This window comes from Poecile atricapillus, chromosome Z, assembly GCF_030490865.1.
Source record: "Poecile atricapillus isolate bPoeAtr1 chromosome Z, bPoeAtr1.hap1, whole genome shotgun sequence".
Taxonomy (NCBI): domain Eukaryota; kingdom Metazoa; phylum Chordata; class Aves; order Passeriformes; family Paridae; genus Poecile; species Poecile atricapillus.
Genome location: NC_081289.1, coordinates 49,532,590 through 49,557,902, shown reverse-complemented (window position 1 = coordinate 49,557,902; position 25,313 = coordinate 49,532,590). Strand labels below are relative to the sequence as shown.

The window sequence follows — 25,313 nt, the reverse complement described above, 5'->3', positions numbered from 1 at the left end:
AGTTTTTTTTTGTGGGGGGGGGAAGAAAGTGGTGGAGTTTTTGCTTATTTGTTTTGCTTTTATTAAAATATTGTTAGTGTTTCAATAGAGAGATTTACCAAGATTAACTAATAGGGTCCTGTTTCAGACTCTTTTCTTTATTTGAATGATATAATCATTGCATGTGTTCTGTTTGGAGATGAGCAGGTTCATTTTTGTGAGTTATCTCTGATTTTGGCATTTATAGGCACAGGAATATATCTTTAAATACATAGTTCAATCTCGAAGATTATTCTCTATTGCTACTGGTGGACAAAATGAGGAGGAATTTCGCTGCTGTATTCAAGAGCTCCTTATGTCAGTACGCTTCTTCCTGTCTCAGGAGAGCAAAGGAACAAGTGCTTTATCCCAACTACAAGTAAGTTTTCTTGCTTATTGATATTTTCCACATCCAGTATAAAAAATGTTCAGAAAGAAAATGTATTTTTGCTTGAGCAAAGTGGCATTTTCAACTTTCCATCATACAGTGTGAAATTTTCTTCTAAATATGCTTGGAATAGATAATCCTAAACATGATATTTTATTTTGAATTATAACAATTACATTGATGGATACAAATAAAACAGTTTTTTTGTTTTGGTCTTTTTACTGTTTAGTTTAACCACACTGACACTGAAGAATTTGAGCCATACAAAAACTAATATCAGAGTTTTTGTGCTGTACAGAAAATTTTTAAGTTTTGATGAACCATATATAATACTCAGATATCTTTATTTCATTTGAGACTACAAAAATGGGCTACTGCTAAAGTGTAGAGGCAAAACACACAGGAGACAGCTCTCTACATTAAATGTTCATAAATATACCATCCTCTTCACATGTTTCTGTAAACAGAAATGGTTAAGATCTTGTCAAGAATTAATATTTTTCAGATTGCTTTAGAAAACAGTTCCACCAAGAAAATGGCAAATCAGAGAGAACAGAGTTAGAAAGGTTTTTCTTCCATCTCATATCGTGTAAGCAGCTGGAGTCAAACGACAATAAAAGGATACAAACAATACATTTAGAATTCTTTTTTAGTATTTTTAACTCCCATTAGTCTGTTCAGCCACAAGTGTGGATGTGTAAGTAGCATTTCACGATCAGTAGGATTTAGAGAAAAAGAGGGTAATGTCAGTTTTAGCTTCTTTTCTCTGGCATTGTTCTCCTTTCTTTTACAGTGTTTTGTTTTAATATTCATCAATGACCTTCTAACCCATTTTAAAGATTGTTGAAGGGAACCAAGACTACAAGTGCTGCCTCAATCCAAAATAAAAATGTTCAGTATTTGAAAATTGGAAGATATTGAGGCTGTTACTTTACTTACCTTAAAACAAAGTAAACCAAAACAACTCCACACAAATATTTTTGTATCTTATCAGCTAGATTCTGCCATCCTTTAAAAAATTTTCTCTCACAGAGACATAAGTGTATTTAAAGAATAAATATTTTTATTTGGAGTTGAACTTTCACTTTGTCCTGGGAGAAATTACCAATCATTAGCTATTACTTAACGGAAATAGTCACAAGTGTAAGTTCGTTAATGAACGTGAGGCTATTAATTTTGAAGATAAGACTGTTTTTAAAGCTATTACCTACCCTTGAAACCAGGCATTTCTCTAGAGTTGCTTAAATTTCTGTAGTTATTTAAATTCCATAACTGTCAAAACTGTTCTGACTGTCCATTTTTGCCCTGTTCCTCTAGGCTGTGTTTCTCAGCTCATTCCCATCAGTGTACTCAGAACTTTTGAAGCTCTTTGATGTGAGAGAAGTGGCAAATTTGGTTCATGATGCTTTGGGCAGCTTGCCAACAGTGATGCATGGGGATGAATCCCTTCAAGCTGTTAAACTGCAGAGTATTGGGAAAACTGTGGAGAGTCACCTGTACACTAACCCAGGTAAGGTTGCTCTGGGTTGCCTGCAGATGAGGAGCTCAGACTGTGTGCTTTGTACCTTGGCCAGCAGGTGCTGAAGGGAATAGTGCTCATAAGAAACAATTCTTCAAGCACTGCTCTGTATAAGCTGCTCATTTACAAAAATACAGTTTTTTGAATTTAGTGATTTTTTTTCAGGGCAAAGATTCAAAAATAAGTTGTTTTTTTTTTTTTAATCTACTGACAATATGTTGGTTAAGGAAGTTTGCCTTATGCTTTTTAAGTAATTACAAGGAAAAAACTTTGCTAAAATTATTTTTCTCCTTTTCCTCTTCTTTGGGGACAGTTCAGCAGATAGACTCTCACCCATTAACTCATGTTTTGTGTTCACTAGTTGAACACTTTGGACCATCCATTTTTTTAATGCAGCATAAAAATACTACACAAATGTGAATAATGCCTGGTGCATAAAGTATATAACAGCATTATTATTTGCTGTGCAGAAAAAACAACTGCTGAATGGTGGTGAGCCCAGCATTCTTGGTTTCTAAGTGAAACTCACGGAAGTAACCAAGTGTTAAATTGAGATGAATTAATTTTGAAATAAAATAATTAAAATAGAAAAAAGATGATAGAAGAAGGATTCTAATAAGTCTTTATTTACTCACCCATAGCCCTGAGAGCTACTTGGGTATTGGGTGATGGAGTTTAGTAGGAACAGTTACTTTCACCATCTAAAGCATTCAAGGTGAACACATTACAGTGATGAAAGCCCTGCAAAAACCACCAGGATATGCATAAATACTTTGGGATACTACAAAAAAAAATGAAGAGTTCTTTGAGCATATTTTTTACAACAGCTTTTAAAAAGTGGTTTTACTTTATAAACATGAGTTGAAAGAAATGGGTAAGGAGTACTGCATCCTGGTAATTGGCTTCATTCTGGCTGTGAAAACAGGTTACCCTCTCCCTTGGGAGTCCCCTCCTGAAGGGTCAGCTAGCTCTCCCTTGTGCCAATAGATCAGACCTCCAGTCTCTGGCTGGATGATGACATATTCATGGAGCAATATTAAGTATGCTCTCACTTATGTTTTTTATTTTTCACACTACTTAGGGACCAGGTAACATCATTGATATTTTCCTCCCGTTATCTCAGGTCAGCCTAAACAGGAGCTCCAATTATATGAACCTAATTAGTCACTTAATGCCATGTAAGGGACTTTTTGGAGGCTTTCTTGGAACTACTTTCAATTATATGACAATTTTTTTATGTTTGCTTTCTTTTGTAAAAAAAAAAAAAAAAAAACCAACAGATTTTTATTGAAATCCATTTTCATTATTAAGAAGTTGGTTTGGCTTTAAAAGCAATGAAACATTAAAGTTTACAAGGAGTGTGGGTTACACACATATAAAATACAAATTTCTTAGACCATGGGGAAACAGATGTGAAAAACATCAGGCAGTGATATAAGCTCCCAGTGTCCATGAGAGAAAGCTCAGACAAACACTTGCACTGTATAATTTTAATCATCATTGAGTTGAAGGGTATTGTGGAGATCGTCATCTTGCATCTTTGCCATCAATGTTTCATCTCTTTAAAATACAAAAAATATGAATAGACTTCTCCTCAGTCCATGCCTAGAAGGAAGTCCTATTAAAATCCTCTTGGGAAAAATAAATACTGCACTGTATTATGGTAATGTGTAGTGTAAACTGTACGTCTTAAGGGGAAGTTGTGGTTTGCTGCTGTGAAAAGAACTGATTTCTGTCTGCCAGATGAAGATAATGAATGCTGCAAACCACAGTGCCAGCTAATGCACTGAAAGTAAAAGGAACATAGGCAATAACAATTTAGTCAAATATCTGAAAATAAGAAGGGTGTTTCTTAGATAGCATTTTCTGTTATCTAGAGCTAACTTCATTGCCTATCTAAAAAGACACAGATGACAATTTTCCTGACAGTTAAATTCGTCAGTACTTTTTTCCCCTTTGGCCTTTCTTCCAGCCTCCTGGGTATTTTGGTCTTTGGCCTCATCCCTCTTGATATTTTAAGAATGTCCAAACTGATGATCTACATATGCCTGTAACCAGAAGAATGTCTAACTTTGTTATTTCCCATATATCAGTAGTCTAGCATGCTTGTTTGCTTTCTCTTTTGCATTCAATATTAATATAGCTTCCTTTGAAGAAGAGTTAAATCTGTTTAGCTGGAAAGAGTTAGGGCCAGTAACGGAGAGCCATATCTTGAACCATGTCCATCTTGACACGGTTAAACAGGAATTGACAGAACTCCAGCTGTTTTTTAATCTAAGGGCACTTTGAGCTTGCAAAATCAATAGCTGTGAAAATGTGAGATGCATAAGTGGAACACCTGGGTTTTGTCCTCCAAAAAGAATGAGTTTTTTTGGAATCATCACTGATACAACATGTCAACATGTTAGCAGTAGAGTCATTATGTTCATAGGTAAAATCCTATGAAAAAGAAAACCTCATATTGATAAAGCCTGTGTTTTAGCTAATTCATAAGCTGTGGTGCAGTTCTTTACCATATGAAAATTGTTGTTACATGGCAAGAAACTTTGTGTTTTCCCAAAACATGAGGTTTTGAACTTCCGTGCAAGGGTAGTTCCGTAGGACTTTTCCTTTTAAGAAGGCAAACTGTTCAAAGCAGATAGAGGAGAGCTTTCATTCTATGACCATTTATACTATATAGATCTATCAGTTATATTATGAAGCTAGGAAAAATCCCAAGTTGATGCTTGATTTCATATGTTGATTTTAATGTGATTATTTTACATATAACTATTCCTTTTCTTTGTTTTGCTGTTTTCTTTAATTACATAGAATCCCACAGTTAATGGATTAGAGACATGTTAATTATCTTTTTGTTTTTGTTCTGAGATTGAGTGAATTAGTTCATCTAAGAATGGCATTCTGTATATTACAAGAGAAGGTACATTTAAGAAACTTTGTTTCAGTAGTCATTCAGAGACAAATACCTGATACAGTCAGTAAGGACGTTTAATATCTTTAAACTGCCTTGTGTAAAAAATGTTGTTACATGTTAGACCTCCTATGGGAATGAAAAAAAGTAATGAGCAAGTTCAGGAAATGGTACCATTAGCTGATAAGGAGGTTTAATTCTAGAAGTTAGGTATTACGATTTCCCTCTTATTCCACTGTTTTTCAAAATACTCAAATCTTCTCATTAATGAGACTCATAAGATATCTCAGTAATCACTGCAAGCTAATTGATTGTTATAAAAATGCAAAAAGCCTATCACTATTGAAAGTGTTGATACAAATCCTGAATTCAGTTTGTTTAAAATACATTAATCTTTAACACAGTTTTGAAAAAAGAGTAAATCTTTTCAAAACATAAAGGGTTTACACATTGATCCATAGCACTGTTTTCAAGAACTCCATGATCTTTTTCAGATTAATTAGTGTTGTTTAATTTGCCTTCCACAGCCATATACTATTCTTCTGCATATTATATTTGTTTGTGTATATGTGCCTCTCTATGCACCTGTGGACATGTATCTATGTGATAGATAGATGCATATTGCATACAGAAATTCAGTCTGTGAAAATTATGCTTTTGATCAGTGGCTTGTTTTTAGGCCACAGGAGGACTTTCTGAGCCATGCCTGTGTTTTCCTTCTGCCCTACAGGCAATTTTTTTCTTTCAAGTGAAAACAGTTCCTGTCTACAAGTTGTGAGTTAGTTTCCCTCCTAACTGTTCTGAGAATAGTGACATGTCCATGCAGCCAGAGAACAGGCATATATGTTTGGTTTGGGAATTGCAGTGGTAGCTGCTTTCTTGGCTTAAGTATTTTCTTCTCCTGACATCCTTAAGTCCAGTATTTAATCCAAACAAATTAAATCGGTCAAGTAAAACTACCAAAACCAAGAGCAACATCCTTGTTTCTTATTGTTCAAGGAGTGTGCTGTTTGTTTGTTTAAAAGGTTCAATTTTTCCAAACAGGATGAAGCTTTGACCATCTGTTTAGCTACAGTAATTGAAATTAATATCATCTTTCAAAAGTAATCTTTAAAGTATACTAGACTGAAGAAAACATGTCTCTGCAGATGCTTTACCACTATATGGAAATTAAGGAGAGAAGACATTCTGTGTATTAAATGTTAATGTTGTATAGGAAAGTCACAAGGATTGCCCAGAGTCTAAGATTGCCCTCTTTCTAATTATGCCAAGCACATACTTGAAAAGCTCTGTGTCATGATTTTTTCCTTGTCTTTCTGTATAATATTTGTAAAGGGCAAATATTAGCATTTTAAACAGTCAGCTAATTTGACTTCCTGCGTAGAAGAAAAATTAGGACAGTGACTGATGGCTCAGAGTTCTGATTATTACACCATTCCTTGTGCTCATTAATTTTTCTGTATCCAGTGGCTGACATTGCAGCTGACAATTAGCAAGAGGAAGAGTAACCCGAGACAAATATTCTTCAAACTTTCTCACCTAGGCCTTGGTTTGTGTCAGAGGTGAATGAGCCAGCTCTCCTCCTCTGTAATACCACTACATCTCTCCACCTAAACAGATCAAGACAGAAGTAAATTTAGATTCTGGGCTTATAAGGACTATAGCTAAAGCTGTGTTATATGTGGTGGTTGTTTCAAAAACTGCCACTACTGCCCCACATGTATAGTTGCAAGTCATTGTAAGATGCTTCTTGCTAGTCCATTTGGTCTGATAAAACAGAGCTTCTGATAATTTTATGAAGCTTTTGCAAAAATGGGATGCTTGAAGCAGTTGAATGATGATGCTCAGTTTTGCCTGAGATACCTCAGGTCACATTATGTGTAAGAGTTGGCTATTTATGAGTCCAGTGTTGCTACATGTAGATTTTTGGTCTTCAAAATGTAGTTCATAATGCTGTGCTAACATGTTAGCAGTGCACAGCGTAGATGGCACCTGAGGTTAGGTGCCAAATGCTGTGTGGGCTCATCAGGAAGCTATCTAGAGTTAACCAAGAAGAAACACCTTGGCACAGGGCTGCTTCTGGTTTCTTCTGCACTTCTGGCCTGAGGGATTTGATTTGTAGCTACAAGAGAGGACCTGTGGCCCAAACAATCATGCTATACATGAAATGTGTCAAAGAGCTACTTTTAGTGTTCTGTGATATTTGTGCAGCTGAGTAGTGATTGGATTGAGCTTTCTATCACCTGCTTGCCAGCAAAATACCCCAAGCACAGAATCACAGGCTGGTTTACACAGTGAACCCTTCATCTTGTCTCTTGATGCTGGATTGCCAGATAGTCAAGAATCCAATACAAGTAAGGCCAAAGAGAACGCAGGCAAAAGGAGCCATTCCCTGAGTCTTTTTTATACAAATAGAAAGGTCCTGCTTTATTGCTTCAGCTGAAGGCATTAGCTGTGTTTTTTCATCCAGCAGGAATCAATAAGCAGATTTAGCACTGGGGATCAGAAGGTGTCACTTTTCTAACCCCAGGTCTGCACGTTCACCATTTCCTTGCCCAGTTAGCCTCTGACCCTAGAAGTCTTGCAGTGGATGGGTCAGTGGCAGCTGTGAACACTTGACATCTCAGAACACTGGGGACAACACTTGGCTAAGCCAAGTTCTGAGGTAGAGAAAAAAAAGATGCTGCCTTGGTTTTGTTGAGAAACTTCCCCCCATTTGTGGTGCCACAGGCAGACAGGAAGTCTCAGGCCAGTCCTGATGAAAACCTGCTGAGACATTTGCAGAAATAAAGAGTCACTGGAGAGAGTGTATTTATTGTCCAGTGTTGTGTTTTTGTACCACTGGTTTTCAGTTGACTAGTGGTCATTTGCCTACTGCCTTCCTGCCTTTGTTTGTTATTTTCTTTAGTAGGAAGATACAGAGGTACACCTGAATTAATAATAAGTATGAAACACCCATTTCTAAAAGAGTAGGCAAGCTTTTATTTCAAAAATAAGAACATACCTAAATAGTGTGTACAAATGGGCTTGCCCATATGATTTGTCTTTTGTTATACAGATGACTAGACGGTGAAAACAAGGGAATAGTAAAACGTTACAAGATTAGTGCTGTGTTTCAGTAAGTGAAAAAAACATTAAACAAATAAAATCTCAGAATAAATATATCTTCTTCTCCCTCCTGGAAAAAATAGAGGAAATAATTGAGGGAGAAAAAAGTGTTTATAGAAAGTGTAATCCACAAATAATACCTGCTTGGCAAAATTGTTTTAAAAGAGTAATTTTCCAGTTAGAGAAATAAATTTTTAACACATAATTGCATTAATGAACAAAGGGAGCAGATGAGTATATTATTATAATGCAGCTTATAATAATTAAAATTTTAATAGAAGAAATTATTCAAGTACATTTCTATGGGAATATAATTTCTTAATTACGGAAAAGATTTTAAAACAACAACAAAATGAAGAAAGGTAATATCCTTCCCATTTATCAAGTTGTGAATAGGTGTTTAAAGTGTTATCACAAGTGTAAGTATTAGGGTTCTTCCGCCTTAATATTGTCTTTAATTGTAATAAAAGGAAGCAGAAATAAGTAGCATGTTAATGATGTTCTTGCATAATTTTGAGCGAATTCAGGACTGCAAATAACACCAAAGAACTGTGATTAGAAAATGAAATAGTGGAAAGGCAAATTTTTTTATGTCGACATCAATAGTCTAAGTTGCTGATACTCAGTAGGAGTGAGGAAACTGGAAAGGTGAAAATTCGGAAAGAAACCTGAAAATACTGCTGCTTGTCTGTAAAATAGAACTCTTGTAAAATAACATAAGTTCCTGATGAAGTCTGTCATAACTTTGGTGTATAAATGGATCCTGTCACATGGCAGGAACACTAGAGCATAAATTCTCATAGTTCTATTTTATTTTGTATTATTTTATTCTGGATGACAGTTCAATAAATACTTAAAATTTATTTTATATGTAGCATATTCCACGCAGTGATGTTTTTCTTCATCCATAATATATAGTTGTTTACAGCATATTATTTCCTCTTCAAACATTTGCTTATGATGTGAAGTAAAAGCTTCTGCTTGTCAAAAATGTTGGTTAAAGCAAGCAAAAGCTTCTGCTTAGAATATATTCTTCAATAGTTTTGGACTGAGGACATATTTTATATATGTATTAAAATTAAATTACTCTATGAGAGCTCCTATTCATTAAATTTTTAATTTTTTCCAGATTCTCGATGCATTCTTCTTCCAGTAGTTTTACATCATCTCCACATGCATTTACAGGAGCAGAAGGACCTTATAATGTGTGCCCGTATCCTTAGCAACATATTTTGCCTCATCAAGAAGAACAGCTCAGTGAGTAAACACCATGTCACATCCACTTGACCTTCTTTATATGGCTCAGTGACATTTAATGACACAAACTGGACCTTGCCCAAAAGCATTTTAAAGAGTTCTCTCTGTAATGAATCTACATAAACGTGTCATTTTGATTTTTTCGTGATCCATTTCTTTCCATGCATGAGTATTTTAATTGTATCATATGATGTCTGACAAGCTTTTGCACTTCTTGAGCCTTGTGTTGGAAAGAAATGTCTACTTTTAGGATCATTTTCTAATGTGGTCTGTATATTCTTAGGGGACACAGGATATAGGTAAAGAGATTGATATGAGTATTGCAGGGGGGATTGCACTTGGCTGTTAGTTGATAAACTGTGGCTGATTTCTGATGTTTGTCAATGAATGTGTGAAAGCTGCATAGGAGAGCATGCTTAGACAAGTGTATTGCAAATGGGAAGGTGATGATAGGTTCTCACAGACAACAGGATATAAGACAATTAAAACCAGGCATTGCCTGCAATTAGTGCAATGCATGCATGTCAAGGCCAGCATACATTACTTTGTGATGCATTAGTGAGAACTCCTTTATGTGCTTCTTCATTTCATACCACTTTCAGCAATTAAAGTTGTTCTGTCAGTACTTTGATAATGGATGTGGCTTGCACCTTTGGCACTGTAACAACGTATTCCTTCCAGCTGCTTCTGGACCTGGAGTATAGAACCTCATCACAAGATAAAGTGATAGATACTAAGGCAGACCTGTGGTTTTGGACTGGGAGAAAGGTTTACATATCTGATCTGAATTTCAGAAGATCTTCCATTTGGAGTCACGAGACCCAAGATGTACACAATTACAAGTTGATATCTACATAAAACTCTCCTGAATGTTCAGGATATGCAGCTACTACATTTAATATTCTTTGAGAATTGAGACTGTTAACAACCTGGTGACTTTTACATGGTTTTTGGTACATCAGTACAGAACTTCAGTCCTTCTGTTAAAATCAAGATAATTTAGAGACTGAGGGAACAAGTGAATTTGCAGTAAGGCAGCTTTGAAAATTAAAGCTGTTGTTCATTCCAAAAGTAGTTTGTAGTAGTAAAGAGAAGGGTCCTCATGGTGGATGCAGTTCCTAAAAATACTGTGTATTGTCTGTTTTCATAAGAAGCCAGTTTAACAGCTCTTTGATGCTAGATGAAGTGACAGAGAACATGGCTTGACAGTAGATTCAACTTGAGCCCAAAAAGGAATTTTGCGTTTTGTTACAAATCATATGCTTTAGGGTGCCTAGGAAGAAAAATTAAACAAAAGAAAAAACTCAAATCACTCCAATACCTCAGTGTCAGTAAAGCTGATCTATTTGTTTGTCAGTTGAGTTTTAGCTTGGTAGTGTGCGCATTTGATTATGAAGTGTTTCTTTCTGTAAAGAGCCATGTTAAACAATGGATAAAATTGCTCAGCTTAAGATGGTTTCTGCTGCAGTGGAGACTTAAAACAGTCTTGAAGCAGGGAAAACATTTCTATCTGAATTTAAAAGGAAAAGTAACTACAACTTGACTTTATCAAGTGTTTTCATGCTGGTAACTGAGGTATTCATGGTCTGTTTTGGCAGTGAATGCTTTGATTCCTTTGTTTTGATGTTGTGTACAAGCAATTGTGGGCTCACATAAATGACTAATTTGTTTGTGCTACTCAGCTGCTGGGAAGCGGCGTAGCTGGGCCTTATGGATGAAGCAGGTCCTGAAGGTTGAGCACCATCTGCTTATTTCTGGTGATAGTTTCAAAGTGCAAAACAGGATTTTGCTTTTTGGATTTTAAGCCTTTCTTGGCAATTTCCCCAGAAGATAGATGAGTGTTACCTATGAAAATCTTGCCAAAAAAGTTTTTGTATATTATTTACTGCTTTCTTCCAAACGTCAACTGAAAATAGAGCTGTGCTAATTTGATGAATACTTACATATTCCAAGTCATCCCTGTAAACATCCTCTGTGGTGTAATTAATGGAAAATTTTTGGGAAAAATGAATGAATGAAACAATTTCTGAATTACAGAATAGTCCTGGTTTCTTGAATGTTGTGTTCATAATGAAACTGTAATTTGTTTCTAAAATTGCATCAAAGGAATTATGCTTGTGGTCGTATTTCTCTTTTAAAATCTTAAATGTTTTATTTATTATTTAAGGAAAAATCAGTCCTGGAAGAAATTGATGTGATTGTAAACAGTCTGCTAGATATTCTGTTAAGGACCATACTAGAGATCACCAGCCGACCACAACCATCAGGCTCTGCTCTGCGCCTCCAGTTTCAAGATGTGACTGTAAGTTTCTTGCAGTGAAAGAGCTCACAATTGTCACTAGTTGGACTACTAGATTTGTGAATATATTGTCTTTATGTTGTAATTCACGGTGTTAGACTTTGTGTATAAAAGAGAGAATGAGGAAGACAATGAAAACCTTTCTTGAATTCCACTCATTTTTAGTGGAAAGAGCAATTTTTTTCATTAAGTTTATTTATAGACTTTGACCAAAAAAAAACCCAAAGCAAAGCAAAAAAACAAGCCCAAAAGATAACATTTCTTTTGAAACTTTCAGGTTAATAATGATTTCAGTATGTTCCTTTTGTTTGCAATATGATAGCTTTCTGAAACTCTCCTTCAGTTTGAATTCCTGAAAATAGAAGAGTATCGATCAATAATAGTTCCTAAAAGGCATACATTTTTTCATTATGAAACAGCTCTAAAGATGCCTGCAGAATCTGTGATAACTTGTACTAATCTAAATTTATTACTTGAGAAGCATTTTGTTGTTCTCTGGGCTGAGTATTTGAGCTTTGTTTTTGTCACATGAAGCTGAGCATACAGGATAGATTTAGAAGATTAGCAAATGATGTTTTGGTGAGCCTGCTATAACAACACATAGAAATTAGAAGGTTGAAATACAGGCATTTACAGAAAAGTCTGTGATGAGCACTGATCAAATAAAATGAAGTGTTATTTTGCTTTGTTTGCAGCAAGGTTTTCACTTTGCTTTTCAAGGGAAAATTGGTTCTAATATAGCCAGGGATGTGACCCCAAGATGTGACAGGTTAGCATTTTGTGCAGAAAACATACTATGCTGAGTGATTTACCATCTCATTATACATTTATTAACTAATTGCTCAGTGTTTACACTGTAACAGTTTTTGTTAATGAATAGGGGGTTGCTTTTCAAACCAGAATTTCCTCTGAGATCAAACATTTCAAAGTCATTTAATAGCTGCAGAAAAAAATGTGTTGTCGGGGTTTTTTTCTTGTTTTCTTTTTAACTTTAGACCCACAGAGGGCAAAGTGTATATGGAGTATTTTATGGAGCTGACCAAGCTCTGTAATGGGATAACATCACGCTTTAATCACTGTGGTTCAACAGCAATTTACATCTATGAGTTTGGGAGGGTTTTTTTCTTTAAATTACAAAATTGCAAATGTGTGCCTTGTGGCATATCCGGCTACCACTAGAAAATCTAAGCTGAAGAAAGGGTGGTAGTGTTAAACTGTTAGTGTAGCAAAGCTCTGATCTTATTGGTTTCTTTTGAGCTGTCCCATTGCAGATTAAGTTTTCATTAAACACCATGGCAGCCAAATTCTTTTGCACCATAAAAAATTAGACTCTGAAAGTGCTTTCAAGTTGCAAAAATTTTTTTTGTGCATCAGAAAAGCTAAGTTATTGTCACTGCAGGCTCCCAAAGAATACTTAATGTGGAAGTGACTCACAGCACAGCATAAGGCAATTATATACATTTATGTAGAAATATCATGCAGTATGGGCTTCTGGCAGCACACGGAGCCAGATTCTTGGAACTATTTGTAGAGCACGTATGATAAAGTACTCAATGGGAGTGCAGCAGTAGAATCTGTTCCAGTATGTTACCATTATTTCAAGCTGCATGTGTCATTAAAAGTTCTTTGTGAGATGTACCATGGGACCACACTCGATAAAATTCTGTCATAGTTTTGAATGAGACATAGTTTTCCTTGTGGAATTAGTCCCAAACCCATCTGAGTGTGGTCTCCTAGGCCCATGTGTTGCTCTTTTTCTTCATAAACAGCATCAAATCTGGCAGCACTGGGCTTTGTGCTGCCATGACTCCACCATTTCTTTCAGGCATCTTTGGTACCTGGATAACACCATTTAATTTTCAGTGAGCAGTCTTGTTCAATGGTAACCTGCAAGATGTGTGTAATGCTTTAAACTGAGCATGAAGCAGAACACGGCTTCAGGGTGTCAGTGTTACAGATGATGCATTGACAAACATGGAATTTAATGCAATGGTGCAAGTGAAATTTCTGGTTTGGTTTGTCACTGAATTAGACCTTTGGACTTCCTTAAGGAAAAAAAATGCATTTGCATCTAAGGAATTGGAAGAAAGCAGTCGAATTAAAGTGAACATTAATTGAAATTTTAAATTCAAAGTACTTTTAAATTGATTTCAGATCTTGGTTGTTCAGTTGCTCAGAAGCTAAATGAACTGCAATTTAATTGAAAGCTCCATGGTTTTTAATAATGGGCTCCTTAAATAAGACATAAAAAATGACTTTAGGAATCTACCTAAGTGATTTTAGTGTATTTTGACACTGGAATTGGACCCTGTATCTTTTTTATCAAGGTTATGTGTGTGGAATTTGCTTTTGTGCATGATTTGAAAGTTAATCTGTGGCCAACACTGACAGAAATTCTACAACATACATTCTTCTGTTGAGTTCAACAAATGAAGCTGAATGTGCATTGCTATTTTAAAAACCAGCCTATATAGCTACCTACATTCAAATTAAAAGCTCAGATTTAGAAGTCAGTTAACAATTAGCTGAAGTTGATACTTTTATACTTTTGTAACACTAATCTGTCAGCTGTAATAGTACAGTTCTCTATAATAAGTTGTGATTTTAATATACTACTATATAAGTTGAAACAAATGTGGAAACATAGAAGAAAGGTGATTAAAAAGGACTGCTTAAAATGCCTAGGCAGGAAAGGAATTTTGTCACTCAAGCTAGCAATTGGGTATACAGATATTTACAGGACAGCAGCTGTAACCTTTATGTTTATGCCCAGAGCATGAATATTTAGAGATTTTGTAGCCTTAGGATATTGTTCTGAGACTGTGATTTTATGTTTCTATGAATGCTACGCTTACTGTAAAACAAGGGGAAGTGAGAAATTTAGAATCATTACTTCAGTGTAGAAGTATCACCACGTTGCCAGTGAAAGCCATCACCTCACACATGACCAAGTGTAGCAGGTATAATCACAAATGAATTAGGCCTTCCAATGTAAAATCCAGAACAGCTGTTCTGTGACATTCCTTTGAAAACATACTTCTTTTTAATCTTATTTTCTGTTTTTAATCAAAGATGGAGGGAAATCTTCCTAACATTTGATTTGGCAAACCAATGAAAGACACCATTTTAAAGTACTGTTATCACATATCTGTTTTCTCAGTCTCATTCTCCATACCTGGTACAGGCAGAAATATATTTCCCATTTTTTAGCAAGCTTGTAAGATTTCAGAATTGTTCCTTCTAAGCATTGGGATGCAAACCAGACCTTTGACTCTTTCCTGTCCTCATCCATTCTGCAGTCAGACCTGACTGATACCATTCAGTGTTTCTTCCCAGTCCAAAAAGTGAGTAAGCACACAGTAAAGGGTGAATGGGAGAACCTGTTCCTCCCTATAATGCCTATAATAAATCCCTATAATAACCAACTATAAAGTTGGTTGACTGCTCACTGGAGATACCCAGTGAAGTTCTCTGCTCTTTCAATGAGAAATTCTTCTGTAAGCCCAAAGAAATTTCTGGTCAAAACATTTTTGAAGTTTTTTCAGTCCTACAAATGAATGTGTTTTTTGACAAATCTTGGCTTTTTGAGATGGCAGAATGTTTTTAAAAATACCCAGCTAATTCCAGTCATTTCTTCCCTAAAGGAAAACAATAGCATTCTTCCCAGAATTCTTGCAAAATATGTTTGTTTATATTTGTTTCAAAGCTGAGTTGATTAAAGAGGTTCTAATTTTAGCAGTCTAAGTAATTTGTTTAAAAACAGATACAAGGAAAACAAATCACAAATAAAAATTTTACTGGTTTAGCTCTGCTGGAACTATTTAAAATTGATTTTTCTAAACAAGTAAAATCCATTTAGGGAAAAATATTTCCTTAAAAGGGAAGGAAGTGCAATCAATGTATTTTCACAAAATGTGGAGATGAAGCCTAATTGTGGATTAATTTCCCTTGCATTTGTTAATTATTTTGAAGTGTTTATATTATGAGAGTTTAAGCTCAAGTGCAGAAAACATTATAATATTTCTCCTCTTGGCTTATCTGAACAGGGAGAATTTGTCTCCTGTTTACTGTCACTCTTGCGACAAATGACTGATAGACACTATCAACAGCTTCTTGATAGCTTCAACACAAAGGAAGATCTGAGGGTGAGTAACAGAACTGTTTTTCTACTTGCTTAGGCCTTTTTATCTCTCTTTTTGATTTATCTCCCTTTGAGATATCCCTGTGCTTTGATGAATTGCTTCAGTATTTAAATGCAATGTGTTTTACAGATTAGCTAACTATTGCATACCTCTTCTTGGGAACTTGAGTCCACTCTTGCAGTGGGGCAAAGCTGTTATTGCTTCTACATTGACAGCAGAGAGAAGATGGATGGAGGGAACTATAAAATTGCTTTAAAGCCATGAACTTAGCCTCCAAACCTCTTTTAAAAATATTGTCAGTCTAAGGTTACACTGCTCTTATTTGATTCTTACTGTCAAGCGATTGGGGAATTTTATGTTTGGCTTATTATACTTGCTTATTTTTTTCATTCATTAAATTATGTATGGCAATAGCAAACATGTAGTTTGAGAAATGCATAATCAACTAACTCTTCATTTTTCTTAGCTGTGCAGCATGTCCACTGGCAGGAGGATGTGTCAGACTTATAATGTCTGTCTGCTCATTTCAATCATAGAAAAGAGTTGCTGTGTAGGTCTTTTAAGGCAGCTTCTACCAGTTTCATTAATTGAGTTACTGGGTTTGTGGAGATGCAACATTTTTAATTCCTTTAGGGAGGAGTGGTGGGATTAAAAAAAATTCTTGAAGTTAAGATTTCCTGCATAAATGTATACACTAAGATTTCTATTTTACTGGATCCTGGAGAGTTACATAGTACCAAATTTGATGCACACGAAAAAATCTTGAGTAAGCATTAATACACGTTATTCAGCCAGTAATCATGCCTTAATGTGATAATATATTTTAGGTGTTACTCCTGAATTTCCATTTGATATACTCAAGTGCTTCCCTGAAGAGGGGAGTCTAGTCATGGTGTAATTTCAGATTTACTTAAATTCCTGATAGCTGCTTAAAGCTGAAGAGAGCATACCATTTGTGAGTGCCCTTTCTTTGAGTGAGGTGGTCATGTAGAGCTTGACAGATAGAAAATGTGGCTAAGAAGTTATCATAAATCAAGAGCACTACCTAGGAGTTGTAGAGGGTGAACGATTTTTATATAAGCATCTGTTTTCACCTAGCATAGTTGCTATCCTCAGCCAATTTTTAGTAAATACTGTGGAACCTAGGCATTTTTTAGTGGAAATATTTTGCCTTTTGTGTGAGTTCTGAACAGGTATTCTTAAAGGTTTCAAGCTTTATTTCTGTTTGATATATGTGTTTTATCAATAATACAGTGTTGAGTTTATTCAGACTTTTCTTCCTTCTAGAATATGAAAAATCTCAAGAATTAATGTTTGAATGGTGTTTGATTTGACACATTTAAATTCCCTACCCCCCACTCCCCGCTCATACCCTACTATTATGCAGAGACATATGGAAAGCAGCTGTAGCTGGTGTCATCATCTATCACAACGGAGGTCTTAAGAACTTGAGTCCAGAGTTTGTTATTTCCATTTAGATCTTATTGAATCAGCATCAGCTCAACCAGTGATTCAGTGGTAGTTGTCTGATCATCATCAATGCAGCATTTCTTTTCTTCTGAATCTTAAATAATATATTGGTTTTTTTCCCCTCACTTGGAAATATTAAATATCACTGAGAGCAAGAGGGAAGGATGAGAGCTAGTGTGTGAGACCAACACTGCTATTAATCATGAGGTGATTTTGTATGACTAGGCTATCTAAACCATCTTGCTACTTCCTTTTTTATATTTCTGCTTTGATTGCCAAGTGTGGAATTTTCTTTGCTTTAAGATATCTTAGAAAATTTTATCAATCAGTATGGCTAAATGAAAATTAAAAAGATAGAAATATCATTGATAAGATGATGATGATCATCTGAGATGCTTTAGAAGCTGAATTAGTAGCCTTAGTTAATCTAGTGGCTAGTTGGGATTTAAATTTCAGTGATAACTACCATCAGCTTGCTGTATTTCTGACTCCTTATTTTGTCCCTACCAAAGCGGTATCAAAGTGAGTTGGGTCTTCCTTGAAGCCACGTTATGAGTTACAGATCTGATACGAGGTTTACAAGGGACTTATCTTTCTTACAAGGGAATGTAACCTAGGCCTTTGAATTGCTTTGTGCTCTGTTTTTTTGCTTTAGCAAAAGATATATAACAGTTTAATGGTTACAGGCATCTATAGTAAATGATTAGGCACTGATACCACATGGCACTTAATCTTTCTTCCAGACTAATTCTCAAGGTGACCATGCCAATACTTGCATGAATGTATATTTGCACAGCATTTGTGATACATCTGATATTAATAAAAATACTCCTACCAAACAACTTCTCCAAACAAAAATTCACTGATGAAATTACTTGCAAAGGTTTTGCAGTTTGTTTTTTTTTTTTTAAAGCAGTCTATACCAAACTTACTAAAGGCTGTTTCCAGCTTGTTAAAGAAAGAAAAGCAAAATGGAGACTTTGAAGGAATGATATGTACACATATTTGTATGACATGTATCTGAGTGATGCCTTAAACAGGTGGCTGCGTATGGAAATATTCCCTCTATTTTGTAAATATATTTATCTTAAGTAATTGACACGGTGACTGTTTTGTCAGTTTTTTAAGAGAGGTTTTTTCCACTCAAAGCAGAAGATAGGAAAAACATTTTATATTTGAAAACATGCAAATGAAGTATAAAAGAACTGACAGGGGTTTCATGGCTGAGTGGTAGAACTAGGCACTATACTTCACTCACTTTTTGAAACCCTGACTTCAACAAGATAGTAATTTTAAATGCTTCCTTTTATCTTTCAATATTATTTTAAAGGTATGCTCTTTTTGCTTACCACAAAATGCTTTCTACTTCTAGTATATATATTTTACAGTAATTTATAGAACAGAGGCACCCTTGTAGGCGGATATTTGCTGCTGTGGAAAAGCTCAAATATAATTTATGACAAAAGGTAACAGTGGAAGTTATTAATAGCAGAAGATCAGTGGAAAAGTGAATGCAAAAGACAATGTATGTTAGCACAATGCAGCTTTGACCACAGGAAGGTTGCTTTGATCAATGTGTTTGGGGTTTTTACTTAATAGATTACAATAGGACAAAAGAAATAAGCATCTACCAGAAGGCTTAGTTTTTATTCATTGATAGTGTACCCTGCATAATGTGCCAGAACAAAAATTTGATGAAGGAAAAGGTAATATTTCATAGGGATGGGTGTAAATCCTACTAGTTGTCATCCCTCTCTTCCAGCTCTTGGAGCCTGAGCAGGGTGACGTGGGTGCCAAACCCTAATGCCAGGTGGAGTTTATTCCACTGTTCCCTAGTGGCTCCTGGGACAGAGGCCCATGGGACGTAGGCATGGACGTCTCCATATCCCTTGTGGAGAAGCTCAGTTTTAGCTGCCATCCTTCCCCTGCTGTGCACCAACATCCACTCACACGTGGCACTTCTGAAAGGATGAGTTTTGGAGCAGAGGGGTAGTTCTAAAGCCACTCATTTAGGTGGCTTCTGGTGTAGATTAAGAAAGCAGTGAAGCAAAGATCTGGGAAAGGAAGTGGCCAAGGGATGGGTGAGTTGCCCAGGAAGTGACAGCTCACTGTGAAAACATCCTCTTTCTTATTGGTATTTGGCACTCTGGATGCTCTACAAAACCTTGATACCATATAACCTGATAATTCTACAGCGTTAATCAAAGCAATGGAACATCATGCAGTTAGCTTCAAAGTGGACTGTTAACCCAAATGAAAATGCTTTATTGGATTATTTATTTATTGTGTCCCAAGAGATCCAATAAAGAGTCTGATCTGCTTTGCATACATGCATACTGAGAAACGTGCAAAGAAATTCCAAGGCAGTTTTTGGTTAAATGAATAGATGGTCCTCCTGTCCTTCAGGAGGCTGTGCTTCTCACTTAATCACAGTTTGAAAGTTTCATTAAGCAAATATTGCTGCTTGAGGAAAACCAAACAGCGATATTATATTATTTAATCATAGAACCATAGAATGGTTTGGGTTGGAAGGAAGCTTAAAGATCAGGCAGGAACACCTTCCACTAGACCATGTTGCTCAGAGCTCCATCCAGACTGGCCTTGAGCACCTTCAGAAATGGGGCTTCTACAGCTTCTGTGGGTAATCTGTCCCAGTGCCTCACTATCCTCACAGTAAAGACTTTTTTCCTAATATCTAATCTAACCTACTGTCTTGCAGTTGGAAGCCATTTCCCCTTGTCCTGTCACTACATGCCCTTTTAAACAGTCTCTTCCCATCTTTCTTGCAGGCTCCTTTCTGATACTGGAGGGGCTTCTATTAGGTCACCCTGCCCCTGTCCAGGCTGAGCAATCCCAATTCTCACTTTCGGAAAGGTACTTCTTTCCTCTAACCATCTTGGTAGTCTCATTTGGACTCCTGCAGGTCCCTGTCCTTCCTGTGATGGGGGCCCAGAGCTGGATGCAGCACTCCAGGTGGGGTCTCACCAGAGTGGGCCAGTGGGGCAGAATCCCCTCTCCTGACCAGCTGTTCATGCTGCTCTTGATGCAGCCCAGAATACAAGGATTGGCTTTCTGGGCTGGGAGGGCACTTCTCCTGCTCATGTCCAGCCTCTCATGCACCCCAAGTCCTTCTTGGCAGGGCCACTCTGGATCTGTTCCTCCCCCAGCCTGTGGTGATTCTGGGGTTTGCCCTGACCCAGCAGCATCACCTTGCATTTGGTCCTGTTAAAACTCATGGCATCCCCACCAGCCCACTTCTTGAGTTTGTCCAGGTCCCTCTGGATGGCATCCCATGCTTTGGGTGTGAAGCTGTTTAAGTGGTGTGAATTAGTACTAAACTTTATAGTACTATCTAGTATTATCTTACGAATAGGACTAGACCTTATGTAGATTAGGTAGGAATGTTAAGAGATGGTATTTAGAGTATGTAAAAGGACAAAATTACTTCCTTTTTGTCTTTTAAGATACAAGACATATGAGACATTAATTCTGTCTGCACTCAACCAACCAAATGTTAGCTCACTTATACTGCCGGCAAAAATGTTTTATAAATGTTAAAATCTGTTGCTAAATCTATGTTTTGCATCTAATATCACTATATTGGTGACACAATTTTCTATTTTTTCAGTGAAAATTAGAAATCATTAGCCTGGTATTAATGATTCAAAATTTAATGCCAGTGTCTACATTTGCTTTGTTTTAAAGTTTGCTTGGAATAAAAAAATGTATTCCGATTCTAGCCTAGTTACCCAAAGAAATGAAGTACATATGATTTTCCTTTCTGACTGTTAATCAGTTTTGAACAAGCTATCTCAAAGGTGCTAAGTTTACACCTCACACAGCCCTTGGACTTTAAATCTTCAAACCACTGCATGGTTTTATGGTTACCCAATAACAGCCATTTGGCCTCTTCAGTTCAGCAGTCCACTGGTGAGATCCTTAAAGGCAGCAACATGTGATAACAGATAAAAAGGGAACATGCAAGAATCTGGGATGTTATTGTGAGGTGATAAACAGCAACATTCAAGGTATAGCCATATTGTGGGATTACTTCACAGGGGAGAGAGGTAACCTCTGCAAAATAAAAAGGCATTTAAATACAAGGTGCAAAGCTATAGAAAAATGGCCTGGAATAAATGTGTTGTTTGTAGGGAGAGGTACTTGTTTATCTGTAAAGCTGGTCACCTGCTTTCAAACAGTATGTTATCTGCAGTGAGTATCATTTATACTCTTTAGTACAAATAATTTTTTGGCATCTTGCTCAGAAAACAGGTTGTCTCTTTTATGTAATCTTCTCTGGTGGGTGGGTGTGGGGATCTCATCTGCCTTACCCAGTGCCTGTATTTGTCCCCCTTTACAGTGATTCTCTAATGAAAGACATCTGTTGTGCAATGCCTGTCATCTACACTTTGATAAATGCACTTGAGTGCATATTTAGGTGTTCAAAATTATTGGTATCTTCAGCTCATCTGTGTTTTGGGGTAACTCTCTACAAGTGATGTGGGCAGAATAAATACCAAACATTTCAAGGTCAGGTACTGCACTGATTCTGTTAGATGTGTTTATATCACTTGCCTCATGCTCTTCGTATTGTCAAAAACTCAACTTTCATACTAAAAGAATACTGGCAGTACCATACATAATTAAGATGGTCTCTTGTTGTTGGTTTCATTTGTAAAAAGCAAAACTGAAAAAAATATGCTGAGGGGAATAGTTTTGTTATTTATTAGTGAGTTACATGACATAGGAGATGATAATGCGGAAAGCTTCCAGGCAGTGCTTTCTGCATTCAAAGTAGCTCACAGGTGTTGACTGTTTTTTTAGATCCAGCAAATGCGGCAGAAAGGTTAAGTGACCTGCACACAGGCAGCCAGCTGCACCATCAGTTACGGGACCTGGGCATCTCTATTGGAGTCACTGGTCTTGGTCGTGACAAAATTGTTCTTACACACTCTCTGCTGCTTTTAGAATGAATCTTGAAAGTGATGAAAACCTGGCATGATTAAGGAGATATTCTGAACTCTCTGGTGTTTGTAAAGTGCTTTTTTGATTTGCAAATTGTTCTCAACATCACATTTGGGGAAGTGTATGGGTGGAAACCAAATGCATCTTTGACATTTCTTTTATGCATTGCTGTCAATCAAATGGCACATTATATTATTCTCGTCATTTTAAGAAGAAAGGATTAGATCACTATTTGAAAATTCTTGGGAAGTAATAAAAAAAAGCAAAGCATTCAGAGGTTTATCTATGGTGAAAATAAGTGCATTTCTGGTATTTCTATAATAACTTTTTTCTCTCTGGTTAAAATATTTTTGAAGCTCACTGCTCTTTTTAAAGCAGCAAAGACATATGACTGCTTCTTTTCCTTCCAAAGGATTTCCTGCTGCAGATTTTCACAGTATTTCGGATACTAATACGACCAGAGATGTTTCCAAAAGACTGGACAGTGATGCGTTTGGTTGCAAACAAGTAAGGCATTTTTAATGTTATTAAAAAGTACAGGTAGTCTGCACAGATCATGATAAAAGTGAAGTTATATGATGTATGTAATAAAAATTCAGTGTATTTTTTATAATGTTGGCTTCAATTTTTCTTCTTTTAATCTAAGATTTCAAATCTCTGGACTTCCCTTATACAGCAAATTTATGATATAATCTGTACCTCTTTCTGTTCTGAATTTTAGTAAGCACATATAAGTGGAAACTCAGAAACACTTTCACAGAATAAAGCTGAAAGCATCAACAGCTTTGTTTTCCAAGTAACAAATGACAAGTCTCTAAGGGTCTTCTTTTCATATCTGTTTCTTGAAATTCTGAGTTGGTAAAGATCTGTTTGCTCTCAAGAAGAAATTAAACGTAATATTGTTATCAATGCTTTTGCATGTTTGTTCATTTGGTGTTTGTCAGAAAAATCACAAAATCAGGAAATGAGGTACAGCACAAGGCAACAGTCACGGAAGGCTCTAAGCCCTGCTTAGTGAGATTTTCAGATGAAACCTACCTCTCAGCCATTCTTTCTCTGCTCAGGCCTTATTTTTAAAGAAACAGGTTCCCAGCATTTCTAAGAAGTAATTACAACAGGTCTGAAACAATATATCAAGTTTTATTTCACCTCTATCACCACCTATCCTTTTTGCAGTCTTAGCTTTAGATAAGATAAACCAGCCCAACAGTCAGCACAGTTATGCAAACATCAGTGTCAGCACAGAAGGGGCGTTGTGTTGGGCACACCTAGGAATCCAGAATGAAGGATTGACTTTAACTTTCATGATACGCATCGCAATGCCTGATTAAAATTCAGTTTTAGTCTGCATTGTGCCTGCTGGCTTCAAGGAGAATTTAAATTTGTGGTGCTGTACATACTACTAGTAGCAATATTATTGGTGCAATTAAATTTAACAACACTTGTGTTTATGATCTGTATTTGTTATGTATGTGTGTGGATATGCAAGGATAATAGTATTTCTTCAAACTTTGTCATGACTTAAAACAATTTTTTGTTAATTTTTGTTATCTCAGTGCGGCTAATTTTTTCAAGTTTGAATTCCAGGAAAAAGAAAGTTACTAATTAAAGAATGGGTATGATCATTTGTTTCTGTGTATGATATTACATAAGGTGTGACTGATACCAGCCTGCATCCTGTTTAAGAAATAAACAGTGAAACACAAGAAAGAAGGAAAAAAAAATAGGAATTTTTAGACAAAATAAATAATCTAAGAAAATTTTACATATTCCAGTAACAGCTGGCTTGGCAGATGGCTTTGCAACAGCTGATATGTACAGAACTAAAGTTTAGGAACGACCTTGGCACGTGTTACATGGCTGGTGATATTCAGATGATACCAAGTTCTGCAAAAGGAACACTTTTTTCTTCTCCAGTATTTTAGTAACCATCACACATCTCCCTTTATTAATCCATGTCATGTTGTTTCTGACCATCTAGGAGGTGAGTCTATGCCCAGTTCTGTCAGGCAAAGAACATAGGCAGAAGCTGAAAATAACTGCTGGTGGGAATTGGCCACGAGGAGCTCATCAGACCAGCTAACTGATCCTGATAACACACAATTGCATAAGCACTTCTGCCAGCAAGCAGGCTATAAAGCACATCTTTACCAATTCAGCTTTCAATAATTGCTTGGCTAGGAATTTGTTTCTATGTGGAAGAAGTGCTAGTTTGCTGTGAAAGAGGGCTTGACCAGGTGTACTTAAATGGGTGGTGAAAGCAGAAGCCTCATTGTTCTTATATTCTTATTCTGTTCTTTTTTGAGGCAGCAGAAAGAAAAATCTGCTTCTGTTTTCTTGTCAGCTGCAGAGAACTAGTGTTTCCAGAGCTGTTTCTGAATGGGAGCTTCTTCCTTTACCTTGTGTCCCTCACCGCAATGGCAGGGACTGCTTTCCTTCAGCTTCCTCAAGGTGTTCAAAAGCACAGAGTAGTAGCTTTGCTAGAATTGTTCCAGCCCAAAATCTTTTAAGTGCAAAGAGCCTAGAAGTAGGATGTGAAATTAGGGCACTGCCTGTCCCACAGAGAGAAGTGAGCTGTTCTTTCTGGGCTTCACTTCATCAGCCAAAGCACTTCCAGGGATCTGAGACTCTTCAGAATGGAAGGCAAAACTTCTTGAACTCTCTGCTCCATTCATGTCTAAAAGAAAAAACTAGAAGGTCTAGCCAGTCTTTTTAAGAGCAGAATTAAGTGATCCAATAAGTCTGGGTCTTTTCAAACTTCTGCTTCCCAGGAATAAACCAAGTGCTGTATTTCCTGTGTCCCATGGCCACCTTCTGATCCATCTGTGCTTTCACGCGCGGGACGGTGGCTCACCTGAGGGCAGTGTGTGTGTCATGGGAGCTTCACCCATGGCTGCAGTCACATCAACAGCAGCACTGGCTTTCTCTCCCTGTCCCTGGAGTGAAAGAATTCAAACTCTGATATTTACAGGAAGAGGGATTTAGCCTATCTGAGCCTAGGGAAGAAATAAGTCTTAGAAAGGATAGAATCAAGGAATAAGCTTTTCCTGGGGGAGAAATTACTTTTTTTTCCTCTTACTTATGTATACAGAATTAGAATTACCTGAAATATTTCTAAGTCTTAAAATGCCATAATTCTTACAATATACAATATTTGCGTATAAGAATATCATTACCCCCTGCCTCCTAGTTTGTTTTTTTTTTCTTTCTAGTTGCAATGCTTTCAGTAATTATGT

The 25,313-nt window shown here is 36.5% G+C and overlaps 1 protein-coding gene across 1 annotated transcript in view; it reads left to right on the top strand.

Annotated features, from left to right (window-relative positions):
• Positions 1-25,313, top strand: part of LOC131573650 (dedicator of cytokinesis protein 4-like) — a 225,456-nt gene that overhangs the window by 152,328 nt on the left and 47,815 nt on the right. Inside the window, exons 22-27 of the mRNA XM_058827803.1 lie at positions 227-397; positions 1,724-1,916; positions 9,074-9,201; positions 11,369-11,503; positions 15,547-15,645; positions 22,490-22,584. Coding sequence (XP_058683786.1) covers positions 227-397; positions 1,724-1,916; positions 9,074-9,201; positions 11,369-11,503; positions 15,547-15,645; positions 22,490-22,584 — 821 coding nt within the window. The remainder of the gene's footprint in view (positions 1-226; positions 398-1,723; positions 1,917-9,073; positions 9,202-11,368; positions 11,504-15,546; positions 15,646-22,489; positions 22,585-25,313) is intronic.